The 18,771-nt window shown below is 41.8% G+C and overlaps 1 protein-coding gene across 1 annotated transcript in view; it reads right to left on the reverse strand.

The window, feature by feature from the left end:
• LOC115083229 overlaps positions 1–18,771 on the reverse strand; it is a 509,967-nt gene that overhangs the window by 118,480 nt on the left and 372,716 nt on the right. Inside the window, exon 15 of the mRNA XM_029587038.1 lies at positions 1,743–1,850. Coding sequence (XP_029442898.1) covers positions 1,743–1,850 — 108 coding nt within the window. The remainder of the gene's footprint in view (positions 1–1,742; positions 1,851–18,771) is intronic.

Genomic DNA, 18,771 nt, shown 5'->3' on the forward strand with positions numbered 1-18,771 from the left:
TATTTATTTATTTAAAATTATTTATAGCCCATCCCACCGAATAGTTCAGGGTGGGTTGTATAATTAAATCAATCTAGTACAAATGTTGCAAAGCCTTTATTCTTCAAATGCTGAATCAAAATGGAATGATTAAACATATCAAACATTGATGATATGTCCAATAATACTAGAAAAAACGATGATCCATTTTCGAATCCTTGATGGAAAATATTTATAATTTACAACAATAGTGTTTCAGCATTATCGGCTTTCCAAAAGCCAAACTAATAATTATCAAGTCAGTTCTGTTCATCAATAAAAGTCTGAAGTTGCTTCAAAACCACTTTTTCATGGAACTTTGCTAAAAATGGAAATGCCAAAATTGGACAAAAATTACTAAGATCATATATATCTGCACCTGCTTTTTTTTTTTAAAAAAAAAGGCATATGATGCAATTTTAAGGGATACTGGTATATACTGATTATTCAGTGACAGCTTCGTCATCTTAGAAGAAATGCACTAATGTCATCCATCAAAGCCTTCATAATGATGTTTATACATGAATTCAATGGGCAAAATGTATCATTCACTAACGGCCTAATTTTAATTTCCCCGGCGTGCGCCAATACCAGGAGATATGTGTGAGGCCGCGCCGCCCATGCGTTGAGTGCATTTTCAAAGCGGCCCGGCCACACGCATATCTCCCAGCGCGTGGAACTTACCGCTGCTTGGGAAAGTAGGTAAATTCCAAAATAAAAAAAAATTAGGTTAGTTGGGGGGGGTTTAGGGGTCGAGGCGGAGAGGAGAAAAGGGAGGCAGAGAAGGTAGGGGGTTAAGGAAGTCATTTCCAGGCCTATTGCATTGCTGCGTGCTTCTAAATAAAATCTCCCCTTTGCACATGTGAGTCGGCAGCTGCGTGCACATGTGCACGCCAATATAAAATCGGGTGCTCATGCTCGCACGGGAAGTGAATTTTATAACATGTGCGTGTCTACACATACACTAAAAGCAAAGAAATGTAAATGTAAAAAAATATAATTCAAGACTTCATATTTAAAATGAAGATAGACATGTTATAAATACATTAGATATGATTAGGGTGACTATACAGGTCCATGTCAAGGGGGACAAGCTAAGCCAGTTCTGATTTTATCCCACTGCATGCATGGAAATGGAAGCCTGCTTTATTAGGAATACCACAACTACAAGTTAACATACACAATGGGGCAAAACCAGGCCTGGCTCAGGCTGTTCCCCTTGACATGGATCAGAATGGTCACCCCGGATATACTATATTATACGATGCCATTTCAGAACAAATCTGTCTACAAAAGCAAGCTAACCAAGAAATGGCTTGCCAGTATAATGTGTTCACTCCCTCTTTCCTCAAGACGACTCTTTTGCTTTACCGTTCATGTAGACTAAGGGCTTGATTTATTAAGGCTTTTTTTTCATTTTGTGACTATGAGAAATAAGCTTAGTAAAACAGGCCTTGAGTTACTTCCCCATCTACAGTAACTAGAAATGTAACATGTGAGAACCTTGAATTGCTGAGATTTGAATCATATTTTCATCTCTTGCCTGTGCGTTATGCATGATGAACATACAGTACTTCCAGCTCTGCACTGAGAGTTGATATTCATTGTACTGGAGATGAACCCATGGCCCTTTTTTTCCCCCTAAGTGCACTGTACTAATTCCAAGCTTTACAACATTCCTAAACACTTTCCTCCATTGCTTTGATATATACTTCAACAATTACCTGGCTGAGCTCTGGAAATCAGAGAGAGATGTCTGATATTGGGGCCAATCCGTAATAGGGTTGGTGACTGCACTATGGGTGTGTACTGGACACTCATCCTGTCATTGCCTTCACATTTAAGAGAATGAAAAGGACATAGTAAATTATGCTATCATGTCTACATCCACAAAATAATTAGCAGAGAATTATAAAACAAACAATATAACCCTGAAAAAACAACTTTAATAATTCATATTTTATTGAAATAGGAATGAAGATTATGAGCCATTAACAGAAAAGGAAACAGTAACTGAGGGTCATTAGCTTCATAGTGAGAGTATCTTTCCTGGTTTCTAGTAACTGGTTTTACAGTAGTAGACCATCATATTGTGGCCACATACTAAGCCATACTAATGTAAATGCATGACACCATAAAAATGCAACTGCCTTCTGAATTATACATCTTTTAACAAGCTTGACAATAGATACTAGGTTATTTTCATATTTAAAGCACAAACAAGCACAGTCAGAATCCACACACTGAAATCCAATTTTATTTATTTATTTATTTATTTAAGAACTTTTCTATACCGGTATTCGCGGGTACATCATATCGGTTTACAGATAACTTAACATATTACAGAGAACAAGGGTGGGGGAAACAAGGGAACGAAAGTGGAACCAAAGAACAAGGGGGGTGAGAGGGGGAAAATAGGATAAGAGGAGTAACTAATATAAACGAGGGAGCTAGAGGAAGGTAATAAGGGAGAAAGGGTACTAAAATACCACAGGGGAAGAGGATTAAGACAAAATGTGGCTTAACTAATAAATAACGGCTAGATGGTACAGGGGTAACAAGGCATAGAAAATACTGAAAAACGGGGCATAAAATATATTGAGATACAAGGCGTAAGAAATATTGAAATACAAGGCGTAAAATATTAAAATGTATATACACAAATACCATTCAAATTGTTTTTATACAGTACTATAGTGCATCTAGTACACATGGATACATAAAAGCATAGCAGTGTTGCAGTGTGACCTGGTGCTCCTGAAGGTTTAATTTTATTCTATTACCAATATTTTGTTGTAGTTATAAATTATGAGGTCAAAGCCATTTATAGCCAGATAACTCAGAAGTTGTCCGACTAAATGGCAGCTTTTGAATATTCCCCCTTGCTTATCCAGCTAAAAGTTAGCTAGATAAGTCATTATCTGGCTAAAAATTAGCTGAATAAGAAAAGGGGCGTGATGGGGTATTCTGGAGCGCGGTTGAGTTAACTGAATAACTTTTTCAGCTAACTCCAGTTGGCTGAATAATTTATTCGCCTAACTCAAGCTGTGCTGAGAGCAGGCCTAAAGTTATCCGGGAACATTTTCACAGATAACTTTAGACTTAACCAACTATATTTAAAAGAATATAGCCACGCCAAGCTCCAGGATTTGAAAAAAAAAAAAAAAGATTGTGGGCCCTAAAACAGCCCCTTCATAGTTGAACTCCAAATGCGCGTTCCTGCACGACTAGGCCTGCAGTCTCCTTTCCTAAAACCCACCCATCTCAGAAATCTAAAAAAATAAATAAATAAAAGGCCGGTGCCGATGTCCTTCCCCACCCCCGCCAGCCGCCCGTTCCCAGGTCCCATCAAATTTGTAACAAATAGTACCCTCCAAGACCCCCAGAGTGATTTTGTCGCTTTCAGGGGAGTTATTTTTGGGCTGTGTGGCCCTTTAGATCAACAGCAGCCCTCAGAGAAGTGGGTCACCATCCTACATTTTTGTCCTGTTCCCTGCAATATTTTTTCTTGTGGAGTTTTTCCACAAGAAAAAAATATCGCAGGGACCTGCCATGATACTTTCCTGGGGAGGGGTATAATATTGTAGGAATACCCCCCCCCCCCCCAATATTTCACCCCTCCTGCAGTAAAATATTGCAGCTTAGTAAATGGACCCCCATAATGAGGTATTTGGGCCTGACCTACTCCAGGTTGTGGAATGCATTATTCAATTTGGACATGCAAAACTGCTCTAATGATGTCAGTCACCTATAGAAAAAAGGTAAAGAAAGCACACAGCATGCTTAATGAATGACACCACTGAGAACATCAAGTAGGAAGTACAAAATTATTCCACACTTTTCACAGTACCTCTTTTACTTACTTTCTGGAACATTTATTCATCCTAGTCCCATGGGATATAATGAGGGAAAATGAAGCACTCACACACTCATGAAAAAGGAGTTTGCTGTGAAAATCAACAACTGGCAATGACACAGAAAACTACAAAGCATCAACAATTGCTCACATTCATGGACAGCATGTGTCAAAATGTAAAAGTACACTAGTCTCTCTATCTGTAGTATTTGTGTTCTCATGTCCATTAAGGTACAGAATTGACATCTCAGCTAGAAAAGGACATATTTCCCTGACAAAGAACATTCACTAGCCTACCTCTACAGCGCTTTCCTGGTATCACCATTTGTAACAGTCTTCAACACCTCAACATAGCACATCAAAGGTAGAATCAGAAGCAAATATTGCATTATCTGCCTCACATAATGTCTTCATCTGAATATCCTCTTTCCTGCAGTACCTGGCTCACAGCATTTCCAGCATCCATGTACTCATAAGGGGGTGCTGCCTTTTTTTATTTCACCCTTGCCAGGACACTAGGAACTTGCCTATCACATTCATTATTCACACTGGGAAAGTGACCTCTGTTACAGCAAGCCCTTCTCACTTCCTGCTTTTCAACCTCTGTAGAGTAATACTGATGTCTAAGATTGCTAAGCATGGCTCACACAAACAAAAGAACACATCTGGAGCCACAAGACTGAACATAGCCATTCACTCTTCATGGCCTTTTTATAAAATAGATGCTAATTACGAGAAGAGAGAATGTAAAATCTATCAATTGTACCAAGGGAGCAAAAACAGATGTGGTCTATTTAAAAGGCTCAAAGACATCATCCTAGTGATAATGCTATATAGACTATAAAAAGGAATCCCTCATATGCTCATGCTCTTTGCCTAACTGAGCCAGGATGGCTGCTCCAGATAACAATGCTATCACAGCAGAAGTACTACTTCCTTTTTATGAGCAGGCCCTACTGGATCAATATTATGACCTTAGTGAGTACCTATAGTGGGTTTACAGCCAAATCTGCTTCACTTTTTTGAAGGAGTTAATAAACATGTAGAAAAAGGTGAACCGGTAGATGTAGTGTATTTGGATTTTCAGAAGGCATTTCACAAAGTTCCTCATGAGAGGCTTCTAGGAAAAGTAAAAAGTCATGGGATAGGTGGCAATGTCCTTTCGTGGATTACAAACTGGCTAAAAGACAGGAAACAGAGAGTAGGATTAAATGGACAATTTTCTCAGTGGAAGGGAGTGGGCAGTGGAGTGCCTCAGGGATCTGTATTGGGACCCGTACTTTTCAATATATTTATAAATGATCTGGAAAGAAATATGATGAGTGAGGTAATCAAATTTGCAGATGATACAAAATTATTCAGAGTAGATAAATCACAAGCAGATTGTGATAAATTGCAGGAAGACCTTTTAAGACTGGAAAATTGGGCAACCAAATGGCAGATGAAATTTAATGTGGATAAGTGCAAGGTGAATCATATATGGAAAAATAACCCATGCTATAGTTACACAATGTTAGGTTCCATATTAGGAGCTACCACCCAAGAAAGAGATCTAGGCGTCATAGTGGATAACACATGGAAATTGTCGGTTCAGTGTGCTGCCGCAGTCAAAAAAGCAAACAGAATGTTGGGCATTATTAGAAAGGGAATGGTGAATAAAACGGAAAATGTCATAATGCCTCTATATTGCTCCATGGTGAGACCGCACCTTGAATACTGTGTACAATTCTGGTTGCCGCATCTCAAAAAAGATATAGTTGCGATAGAGAAGATACAGAGAAGGGTGACCAAAATGATAAAGGGGATGGAACAGCTCCCCTATGAGGAAAGACTAAAGAGGTTAGAACTTTTCAGCTTGGAGAAGACACGGCTGAGAGGGGATATGATAGAGGTTTTTAAAATCATGAGAGGTTGAGAACGGGTAAATGTGAATCAGTTATTTATTATTTCGGATAATAGAAGGACTAGGGGGCACTCCATGAAGTTAGCATGTGGCACATTTAAAACTAATCGGAGAAAGTTCTTTTTCACTCAACACACAATTAAACTCTGGAATTTGTTGCCAGGGGATGTGCTTAGTGCAGTTAGTGTTGTGTAGGGCGCGTGATGTCCGGTACTGACTAAGTCTTCTTCAAGCAACTCATGGCCTTCCAGAGTTTCTTCTTATATGTGACCAGAGTTCCTCTTCACTCCTCGTATTCAGATTGCATCTCTTCATGTATTGAAGTCTCATTTTACTTCCTATTCAAAGTGATGTTCCACTTCACGTATCCTGAGTCTAGTCTCACTTCAAGTCTTCATCTTTGATGTCCTCATCCTCTGACCACTGACCACCCTGTCGCAGTTGCTGCTCCATGCGGCAGGTCTGAAAGGGCTTGGAGTAGTCTGAGGACCACTCATGAGACCAACAGGGCGTTGTTTGGGTCTTTCTGCTCTGTACAGGTGTGGCTGTGGTCGAGGTCATCATTTTTTCCTTCTTCAATCCATGCTGGGGCACCTCTCACCTGCCTCGGTGCTTGCCGGAGCTCCTCTGTGGTTGTATCGGGGCCCAGGGGCACACGAAAACACCAGAGATGGAACCGCTACCCACGTTTCCACAACAGTTAGGGTCTAACAAACTGCTTTTAAAAAGATGAGTGCTATGATCTCAGGTGGAGAAAGGGTTACAGTTTGTTTAAAAGTGGCAAGAAAGGATTCCAAAATGAGACCTTGTGAAGAAAGAAATCTAACATTTATTTCATATGCTATTTCAATAGAATATGATCATACAAAGGAAAACAAGGAAGCATGACCCACGTTACAAAGTAACCAGATGCTGCACAATACAAGCACAAGTTGAGGCATCGGCATCTCTGCTTTTCCTCAGCAGATAACTTGAGGCAGTCTATTTGCACAGCCTCTTCTGGTACTGTTGCCACCTCAGGGGGTGACTTGGATACCACTGGACACTGGAAATTAGAAGCAAGGCAAATGGGGCGCCGCGCTAGGCCCCTCTCTCTAGCCCGCTCTTGGAATCTGTCTCATTAAGACAGATGAGACAGGAAGGAAAAGGTGAAATTAGGTCTTACTTGATAATATCCTTTCTATGAGTCCAGTCAGACCAGTTCAAACAAATGAGGTATGATCACAGACCAGCAAACAGAGATAGACATTAACACGTTCGCTGATGTTACCCTTTTTATGCATCCGTGCTGACCTCAGCCAATCGGTATTATCTGTTACAAGCTAACTATGGATGACATCAATACAAACTAACCAACATTATCTTTGTTTTGTTTTGTTTTTAGATTTCTAGTTATTATGTATATATCTTTTTTTTAAAGGACCAAAGGACTTCCTGAATAATAAGGAGATAGAAGCAATAGAGAGTTTGATAAACATAAGGAAAGAGCTCACCTGCTTAAAAGCAGAATAACATCTGCATCCCTTAATGAACATCTCAGATTGTGATTGAAGAGATATGCAAGTTTGGCAGCACAGGGAGGGTTCTGGATTGGACTCAAGGAAAGTAAATTATCAGGAAAGACCTAATTTCACCTTCCTCTTTGTCCAGTCAGACCAGTCCAGATGAATGGAATGTACCCAAGCTAGTCTTGAATAGGGTGGGACACTCTCACATTCTTTTTCAACATCCTGGAGATGAAGTAAAACCTCTTTCTAGTCACTGATATCTAAGCTGCAATACTTAGAAAAGGAGCACAATAAGAACAAGTCACAGCCTCACAACTCCCCAAGAAGCAGTTTAATTGTGATGAGCAGCGTGGAAGTGAGCCCTTTGTGCTGTGGCGTAGTTGATGCAGCTTCATGGACAAACCAACGAAGCCCATGTCGACAACTGGCAAATGCGCCTTGAAGCGGGGCAGACTAGAGCTTTGCCTATACCAGATGACTTACCCACAGGTTGAGCCCTTGCGTTCTGTTAGCTGGCAGGACTTAGGTGGGGCCCTATGGCAGAAGAGAGAACAGGAGTCCAGGGGACAGGCATCAGACTGAAAATACCGGAAAAAGGCCAAGGTCAGGGCAGATGGCAAGCAAGCATGTTTGGGTTCAAGGCAAGAGGTAAGGTCCAGGTGGCAGACAATCATGGTCATGTCCAAAGCAAGAGACTGACAGCAGGAGATCAGGCTGAAATGGACAAAGACCCACAAAGGCACTGGTTGAGACAAGGAGAAGGGGATGAGGCTGGATGAGACAAGCTAGACGAGGCAAGGCTGAACTAGGCAAAGCAGGAACCAAGAACATGCAGGAAAACCAGGAATGTAAGAGCAACATATATTGCTAAGGCAGGAGACCTGTTGCTGACGTACCTGCTGCTTGTTTGGAGCAGCCTTATATAGTGATAGCGGGTGATGTCAGAGGGCATAGGGACCAAGTTTCCCATTGTGGGTCCTTTAAGTATAGCTGCATGCCTAGAGGAAGCCCCGGTAGGAGCAGGAACTTGGTAGTGCACAGGCGTCACAACAGCTTGCGAGCCTCGAGGAGTGGTCCCAGCAGTCTGAAGCAGTGTCCCAGCCACTGGAGGCCTTGGAAGCATCGGTGGTAAGAGAGGCAGCTCATGGGGCCTTTCCATAAACTGTGCAGCATAACAGTACCAAGTACCCCTCCTTCAATGCCCCCTCCCCAGTCTTCTGGCCTTGAGCTTCTGGGGTAATCTCTTGTGGAATTCATGTACCAAATGTGGAGCTTGGAGGTTTTAGGCCTGGCTCCCAGAAATTCTCTTCAGGTCCAAAATTCTTCCATGCAATGAGGTACTGGATTTGGTTCTGAATCTTTCGGGAATCCAAGATCTCTTCAAGTTTGTATTTGTGTCTTCCTCCACCCTGACTTCAGTGGGCTTGAGAGGTGGTCTGGATGGCCAAGACAAGATTTCTGGTTTCAGTAGTGATATATGGAACATATCATGAATCTGTAGAAACTCGGGCAACTTGAGTTTGTAGGCTACTGGCCCCATCTGTTGCACAATAGGAAACAGGCCTAAAAATCTTGGGGCAAACTTCAGCAAAGGTGTTTTAAGGTGTAGATTTTTGTGCTAAGTCAGGCTGGTGTTGTGGTCTGGGTGGTGTCTCTTCTCTACTTACCTCTTAGAACATTCACTGCTTGTTCCAAAAGATGGTGTGTTTTCTGCCAAAATTCTTGGAGTTTGTGTCCCATCAAATTGGCTGTAAAGCAGATGATGGAGACCGGGACAGGATTAGGTGTTTGAGGATGATGGCCAAATACCACATAAAAAGGTGGGGAGCCAGTGAAGTTGCTCACATAATTGTAGCAGAACTCTGCCCAGGGGAGTAGAGTTACCCAGTTGTCCTGGCGTTGATTTACGCAGGCTCTTAGGCAAGCCTTCAGGGTCTGATTTGTGCACTCTGTTTGCCTATTGCTCTGGGGGTGATAGGCTGACATAAAATCCAGAATAATCTCAAACTTCTTGCATAGACTTTCCAGAAGCAGGCCATAAACTGTACTCCATGGTCCAAAAGGACATGGAGAGAAAGCCCATGCAGACAGAAGATGTGCTGGATGAAGAGTTTTGCCAATTCAAGTGCTGAAGGAAGTCCAGGGAGAGGCATAAAATGGGCCATTTTAGAAAATCGATTCCGACTACCCATATAGTGGTGTTGCCACATGAGAGGGGAAAGTCAGTGATGAAGTCAGTGGCCAATTGAATCCAGGGTTCCTGGGGGCAGGCAGCAGCTGTAACATCCCCCAAGGTCAAATTTAAGGACTCTTGTTCATTACTCATGTAGGGCAAGACTCTACATATCGCTTTACTTGGGATTTCATCTGAGGCCAACAGTAATGGTGAAAAATGAACTCCAGAGTTTGATGATGTCAAGATTCCCTGCCAAATGGAAGTCATGAGCCCAATGAAGAGCTTTCTGATGTATTCATTGAGGAACAACCATTTTCTCTACAGCAACTGTCTATGCAGCCTCCACCATAATCCTTGCCAGGTCAATGATATGTTGTGGGGGCTCGAGGGAGCCTTTAGGATCAAAAGAGCATGAGAGGACATTGGTTCTTTGGTTTTTCTCGGCCAGGCGATACTGCAGTTCAAAGTTGAACTGGTTGAAAAATAAGGACTAGCGGGCTTGCTGAGGATTCAACCATTGCACTTTGTGCTAAGTGCTCCAGGTTCTTGTGGTCTGTGAAGATAATTACAGGGTGTCTTGCCCCTTCAAGCAGCTGTCACAATTCTTCTAGAACCAGCTTCACTGCTAGCAATTCACAATCTCCAATGGTGTAATTTCTCTCTATGGAAGTACTTTTTTTTTTTTAGAGCAGTAGGAGCAGGTCACAAGGTTTCCATGATTGTTGTGCTACAAAAGGACAGCCCTACACCAATGGTATTAACATCTATCTCCAGTATGAATGGCTTGGAAGGGTCTGGATTTTGCAGGTATGAGTCACAGATTAATTCTTTTCTGAGATGTTGAAATGCCCGACTAGCACTGTCAGTCCAATTCTTTGTATCTGCGCCCCTTTTTGTAAGAATGCTGAGAGGGTGACTAATGTAGAGTAACTATGAATGAATTGCTTGTAGTAATTTGCAAACCTGAGGAAGCACTCCAAGGCTTTGAGGCCTACAGGTTGGGGCCATTCCAGAATGGCTTTCAGTTTCTCCGGGTCTATGTGTAGGCCTTGCTGGGAGATGATATAGCCAAGGAAACAAAGATCCTCCTGTTCGAAGGTGCATTTTTCTAACTTTGCATAAAGGTGGTGCTTGCAGAGCCTCTGGAGACGTTTTTTACATGATCTTGATGTTCTTGCAATCACTTTGGAAAGACCAGGATATTGTCCAGAAATACTACCACATTAGAGTAGAGAAGGTCCCGAAAAATCTAATCTACCATAAACTAGAGAGGCAAAGCCCAGACTAGGGTAAAACCACCCAGCAAGGACAAGATATAGGTAATCTTGGTGTGATCAGATGGAAAGAAAGATGATTGAAATTTGAATTGAATCAGACATTCAGGAAGCCTCTACATTTGGTGAGATTCCCCTTATATCTTTGAGGAGGAGGCAAATGAAGCATGGCAGTATTAGGCCATACTGGAGATGATGGAGTTGGTCCACAGGAACAGGATGGGCGGCCATGCCCTGATTATAATTGGCCATCTTATTCAGTTGATGTTGCTAAATTTGTAACTGGTAAGCTAGCCTGGCAATGTTGGAGATCTGTGACGAGTCTGACAGCTACTGCCCAGGAGGGAAGGGTTAGGCCGGCCATCATAGTTGGTGATTCAATTATTAGAAATGTAGATAGCAGGGTGACTGGTGGACGTGAGGACTGCCTGGTAACTTGCCTGCCTGGTGCGAAGGTGGCAGACCTCACACGTCACCTAGATAGGATTATAGACAGTGCTGGGGAGGAGCCGGCTGTCGTGGTACATGTGGGCACCAACGACATAGGAAAATGTGGGAGAGAGGTTCTGGAAGCCAAATTTAGGATTTTAGGTAGGAAGCTAAAATCCAGATCCTCCAGAGTGGCATTCTCTGAAATGCTTCCTGTTCCACGTGCAGGTCCCCAGAGGCAGGCAGAGCTCCAGAGTTTCAATGCGTGGATGAGACGATGGTGCAGGGAAGAGGGATTCAGCTTTGTAAGGAACTGAGGAAACTTTTGGGGAAAGCGGAGACTTTTCCGAAAGGATGGGCTCCACCTTAACCAGAGTGGAACCAAGCTGCTGGCACTAACTTTCAAAAAGGAGATAGAGCAGCTTTTAAACTAGAACAAGGTGGAAAGCCGACAGTCACTCAGCAGTGCATGGTTCGGAGAAATGTATCCTTGAAGGATACTAATGAAACAGGAGAGTTAGGGCATCCCAACAGAGAGGTTCCATAAAAGCAAACATAGTCCATATGCCTATATATAAAAAATCTCCAAAGCTAATGATTTCCGAATTATCCCAAACAACTGAAAAGCAGGTTGTTAAAACAAACAAAAAACACACTTTGAAATGTCTGTATGCCAATGCCAGAAGTCTAAGAAGTAAGATAGGAGAGTTAGAGTGCATAGCAGCAAATGATGAGATTGACATAATTGGCATCACAGAAACTTGGTGGAAGGAGGATAACCAATGGGACAGTGCTATATCAGGGTACAAATTATATCGCAATGATAGGGAGAATCAACTTGGCAGGGTTGTGGCACTTTATGTCCGGGAGGGTATAGAGTCCAACAGGATAAAGATCATACAAGAGACTAAATGCGCAGTAGAATCTATATGGGTAGAAATCCCATGTGTGTTGGGTAAGAGTATAGTGATAGGAGTATACTACCGTCCACCTGGACAAAATGGTCAGACAGATGATGAAATGCTAAGAGAAATCAGGGAAGCAAACCAATTTGGCAGTGCAATAATAATGGGAGATTTCAATTACCACAAATTTAATATCAAAGAGAGTCAATATGGCAACCCAAGTATAAACCTTAACAAGAAAAAGGGGCCAAAAAATAATTGCTTTTTAACACAAGCCTAAATGACGGTGTCAGCAAGCTTGCTTTTTAACACAAGCCTAAATGACGGTGTCAGCAAGCTTGCTAACACCGTCATTTAGGCTTGTGTTAAATAGCAATAATTTTTTGGCCCCTTTTTCTTGTTAAGATTTCGATTACCCCAATATTGACTGGGTAAATGTAACATCAGGACTTGCTAGAGACATAAAAGTTCCTGGATGTAATAAATGATTGCTTCATGGAGCAATTGGTTCAGGAACCAACAAGAGAGGGAGCTATTTTAGATTTAATTCTTAGTGGAACGCAGGATTTGGTGAGAGAGGTAACGGTGGTGGGGCCACTTGGCAACAGTGATCATAACATGATCAAATTTAAACTAATAACTGGAAGGGGGACAATAAGTAAATCTGCAGCTCTAACACTAAACTTTCAAAAGGGAAACTTTGATAAAATGAGGAAAATAGAAAAAAACTGAAAGGTGCAGCTGCAAAGGTTAAAAGTGTTCAACAGGCTTGGACATTGTTTAAAAATACAATCCTAGAGGCGCAGTCCATATGTATTCCACGCATTAAGAAAGGTGGAAGGAAGGAAAAACGATTACCGTCATGGTTAAAAGGCGAGGTGAAAGAGGCTATTTTAGCCAAAAAAAATCCTTCAAAAATTGGAAGAAGGATCCATCTGAAGAAAATAGGATAAAACATAAGCATTGTCAAATTAAGTGTAAAACATTGATAAGACAGGCGAAGAGAGAATTTGAAATGAAGTTGGCCATAGAGGCAAAAACTCATAATAAAAACTTTTTAAAATATATCCAAAGCAAGAAACCTGTGAGGGAGTCAGTTGGACCATTTGATGTCCGAGGGGTTAAAGGGGCTCTTAGGGAAGATAAGGCCATTGCAGAAAAACTAAATGAATTCTTTGCTTCCGTGTTTACTAATTAGGATGTTGGGGAGATACCAGTTCCGGAGATCGTTTTCAGGGGTGATGAGTCAGACGATCTGAAGAAAATCACTGTGAACCTGGAAGATGTAGTAGGCCAGATTGACAAACTAAAGAGTAGCAAATCACCTGGACCGGATGGTATGCATCCTAGGGTACTAAAGAACTCAGAAATGAAATTTCTGATCTATTAGTTAAAATGTGTAACCTATCATTAAAATCATTCATTGTACCTGAAGACTGGAGGGTGGCCAATGTAACCCCAATATTTAAAAAGGGCTCCAGGGGCAATCCGGGTAACTAGACCAGTGAGCCTAACTTCAGTGCCGGGAAAAATAGTGGAAACTACTCCCTACCAATCTAAAAATCGCCACAATCACACCATTACTAAAGAAGAAAAACCTTAACCCAGAAGACCTGAACAATTATCACCCAATATCAAACCTACCCCTCCTTGCTAAATTGACGGAGAAGGCGGTTTTGAAACAAGTCAATGAACACCTTGACAATCACAAAATACTTCATCCCTCCCAACACGGATTCAGGAAAAACCTCAGCACAGAAACCCTGCTACTCAACCTTTCTGATACCTTACTAAGAGGTTTCGATACAAAATAGGCCACCTACTGATCCTCCTCGATCTTTCCGCAGCCTTTGACACAGTTGACCACAGGAGGCTATTATCTAGCCTAGAAACCATTGGGCTCGCTGGCAAAATCCTAGGCTGGTTCACTTCCTTCCTTAAAAACAGGTTTTTCAAAGTCTCCTTCAACAACAACTCATCCGATGCCATCCCCCTTGAAACAGGAGTGCCACAAGGGTCTGCTCTATCGCCTATACTCTTTAATATTTACCCACTACCTTTGTGCCAACTCCTAACAAGCCTAGGTATAACTTTCTACATGTATGCTGACGACATACAACTCCTCATTCCAATCACTTCCACTATAGAAGATGCTATGGCAAGAGCAGTCTCACACCTTGATGCATTTCGAAATATGATAAACAATCTAAAATTATGTTTAAACATGAGCAAAACCAAATGCATTTTAATCATAAGAAAAAATTCAGGATCAATAACCACACCACCCTTCCAAATTGATAACATCTGCTTACAACTTAAAGACAACATAAAAGACCTTGGCATATGGATTGACAGAGAACTAAACTACAAAAAATACATTGCAACAAGAACTAAAGAAGGCTTCCATAGACTCCAAATACTCAAACACCTAAAACCAATGCTGCACCTCCATGAATTCAGAACCGTTTTACAAGCCCTCATTTTCACCAGCCTTGACTACTGCAACTCTCTCCTGATAGGACTACCAAAAACGACATTAAGACCACTCCAGTTACTTCAGAATGCCGCTGCCAGAGTCCTGACTGGTAAAAAGAAATCAGACCACATCACCCCCGTGCTCAACAATCTACACTGGCTTATAATTCTACACAATGCAATCCATAAAGCAGACAACACAGCCCTGGCCAATGTAATACATATACACAGGTCATTACGTATGACTAGATCAACAAGTAAACTACATCTTGATGTACCATCTCTACCGCTAGCCAAACTGTCATCCACAAGAAACAGAGCCATCTCCATCATTGGCCCGAAATTATGGAACTCTTTACCTCAACACCTGAGTTCACAAAAAAACATTAAATCTTTCAAAAAAGAACTCAAATCATGGCTATTCAGCCATACTCTCAAAGATGGCATAGGATAAGTCAACAGTCCCCACCCATTGCATTTCCACTTCGGGCATGCAATATCTTTCCAATGACTACTATATTGATTTACTGAAACCTTATCTAGTCTTCCCTTTTTCAATTCCCCCCTCGCATAATTTGAAACTGATATATACCTCATTATATTGCAGATATTGTTTTGGACTAAGTTGCTGTTCGGAACCAGTTTCAGCTATTGTTAAAATGCTTTAAATGTAACAGGTTGTTGTAAATGTAAACCGGAGTGAAGGCGATTTCTGCTGTACCTCTGTATATAAAAAACTGCTAAATAAATAAATAAATAAATATCATAGAGCATATAGAAAGACATGATTTAATGGAACAGTGTGTCAACACGGATTTACCCAAGGGAAGTCTTGCCTAACAAATCTGCTTCATTTTTTTGAAGGGGTTAATAAACATGTGGATAAAGGTGAACCGGTAGATATAGTGTATTTGGATTTTCAGAAGGCGTTTGACAAAGTCCCTCATGAGAGGCTTCTACGAAAATTAAAAAGTCATGGGATAGGAGGCGATGTCCTTTTGTGGATTTCAAACTGGTTAAAAGACAGGAAATAGAGAGTAGGATTAAATGGTCAATTTTCTCAGTGGAAAAGGGTAAACACTGGAGTGCCTCAGGGATCTGTACTTGGACCGGTGCTCTTCAATATATATATAAAAGATCTGGAAAGGAATATGATGAGTGAGGTTATCAAATTTGCGGATGATACAAAATTATTCAGAGTAGTTAAATCACAAGTGGACTGTAATACATTACAGGAGGACCTTGCAAGACTGGAAGATTGGGCATCCAAATGGCAGGTGAAATTTAATGTGGACAAGTGCAAGGTGTTGCATATAGGGAAAAATAACCCTTGCTATAGTTACATGATGTTAGGTTCCATATTAGGAGCTACCACCCAGGAAAAAGATCTAGGCATCATAGTGGATAATACTTTAAAATCGTCAGCTCAGTGTGCTGCAGCAGTCAAAAAAGCAAACAGAATGTTAGGAATTATTAGGAAGGAAATGGTTAATAAAACGGAAAATGTCATAAGGCCTCTATATCGCTCCATGGTGAGACCACACCTTGAATACTGTGTACAATTCTGGTCGCCATATCTCAAAAAAGATAATAGTTGCAATGGAGAAGGTACAGAGAAGGGCAACCAAAATGATAAAGGGGATGGAACAGCTCCCCTAAGTGGAAAGGCTGAAGAAGTTAGGGCTGTTCAGCTTGGAGAAGACATGGCTGAGAGGAGATATGATTTATTTAATTTATTTATTTATTTATGATAGAGGTCTTTAAGATCATGAGAGGTCTTGAACGAGTTGATGTGAATCGGTTATTTACACTTTCAAATAATAGAAGGACTAGGGGGCATTCCATGAAGTTAGCAAGTAGCACATTTAAGACTAATCGGAGAAAATTTGTTTTCACTCAGTGCACAATAAAGCTCTGGAATTTATTGCCAGAGGATGTGGTTAGTGCAGTTAGTATAGCTGGGTTCAAAAAAGGTTTGGATAAGTTCTTGGAGAAGTCCATTAATGGCTATTAATCAAGTTCACTTAGGGAATAGCCACTGCTTTTAATTGCATCAGTAGCATGGGATCTTCTTAGTGTTTGGGTAATTGCCAGGTTCTTGTGGCCTAGTTTGGCCTCTGTTGGAAACAGGATGCTGGGCTTGATGGACCCTTGGTTTGACCCAGCATGGCAATTTCTTATTTTCTTATGTTCAGATAATGTCTCAAATACATAAGCTAATGCATATATATAGTATATAACAGTGGTTCTCAATCTTTTTTTGGCCAGGACACTTCTGACAGATAGTTCTCACATGCGTGACACACTGAACATGTGACCGTCACAGGGCTATATGTAAAGATACACTCTGCATCCACGGGAACCCCCTTGACCTCGAACAATGGATGCAGAGCAGAACTAGGGCATTACCCATAGAACTCACCATGCGAAAAAAAAAAAGATATTCTGGTTCTGATGACATCTCAGTAAAAGCAAAACAAACTCCCTTTACTACCAGGCACAATAGCCCTCCTTATGAAAAGGCAATAATTTACCACTAATGCATATCCTATTGAGAAAACACAACAAATAAGATTGATACAATTGCCTACATGCTAGTAAAATACCTCACCTCAGACACACACACAGAACTGACCTTCACCAAGTACAGAAAGACCACAAATTAAAAATATGGAGACAAACTGGAATGGAAAACAAAAAAAAAGCCACTCTGCATGCAGTGCAAACCTGGAGAAATGGAAAGAGAAATATAGCACCTAACACAGTCCCAGGATCTGCAGTAATGCACAGAAACTAATCTGTACAAAGTTACACCTGTATTATGGAACACACAACAACCCTATCTCTGAAAAGGCAACACTACAAATATTAAATCAGGTACTAAACACTAATTCACCTCCTATTAGGAAAACAGAACAAGCCAAGCTGCTATATATCCCCACACAGAAATAATTTTAAAACTATATTAATAAACGTTTCAAAGCAGCTGATGAACAGAATAAGGTCAAACAATTAAAACTCATAAAAATTATTAAAAATTGTCCAAATATCAATAAAATATTTCAAAACAGCAGACACATCACATAATACTCAATAATTAAAATGGCAGTAAATAAGAAAAATAAACTTGAAATGCCACCTTTACTTACCCTCTCCAGCAACTCTCCTACTTCTTTCCCTTGAAAGCACAGACCAGGAGCAGCAGCAGCTGCTGAAGCTCTGTCCTCACGGTCCTCTTCTTTAGGGCCCACAAGTCACTCACATACACCCCCCCCCCCCAAATTAAACCCTACGACCAGTCTCTGTCTCACACAAAGACACCAGTCACTTCCCTGCCCAGTCTCTGTCTCTCACACACACCCCAGTCGCCTCCCTGTCCAATCTCTGTGTCTCACACACAACCCAGTCACCTCCCTGCCCAGACTCTGTCTCTCACACACACCACAGTCACCTCCCTGTCCAGCTCTGTCTCTCACACCCACACACCAGTCACCTCCCTGCCCAGTCTCTGTCTCACACACATACCAGTCACTTCCCTGTCTAGTCTCTGTCTCTCACACACACACCAGTCACTTCCCTGCCCAGTCTCTGTCTCTCATACACACACCCCCTGTCACCTCCCTGCCCAGTCTCTGTCTCTCACACACATACCAGTCACCTCCCTGCCCAGTCTCTGTCTCTCACACACACCCCAGTCACCTCCCTGCTCAGTCTCTGTCTCTCACACACAACCCAGTTACTTCCCTGCCCAGTCTCTCTCTCTCTCACACTCACACCCCAGTCACCTCCCTGTCATCTGTCTCTCACACACACCCCAGTCACCTCCCTGCCCAGTCTGTCTCTCACACACATCCCAGTCACCTCCCTGCCCAGTCTCTGTCTCTCACACACACCTCAGTCACCTCCCTGCCCAGTCTTTCTCTCTTACACACACCCCAGTCACTTCCATGCCCAGTCTGTCTCTCACACACACCCCAGTCACCTCCCTGCCCTGTCTCTATCTCTCACACACACTTTGCTTAGAGCCCCAATGCTGGGTTCCCCTTTAATTTCACAGTGGCACATTTCCCAGTGCTGATGCTACCTTCCCAGCCGCACTGAAGCAGCAAACATTTATTTTATAAAAATATACCACAGCACTCAAGCCTTTCTTCTGGCTGTCGGGATATCCCTAGGCTCCCGCAACCCCCCATCTGCCTGCTTTTACGGCTGCTGGGAGCTCCAATT

Source organism: Rhinatrema bivittatum, chromosome 2 (genome assembly GCF_901001135.1).
Source record: "Rhinatrema bivittatum chromosome 2, aRhiBiv1.1, whole genome shotgun sequence".
Lineage (NCBI taxonomy): Eukaryota > Metazoa > Chordata > Amphibia > Gymnophiona > Rhinatrematidae > Rhinatrema > Rhinatrema bivittatum.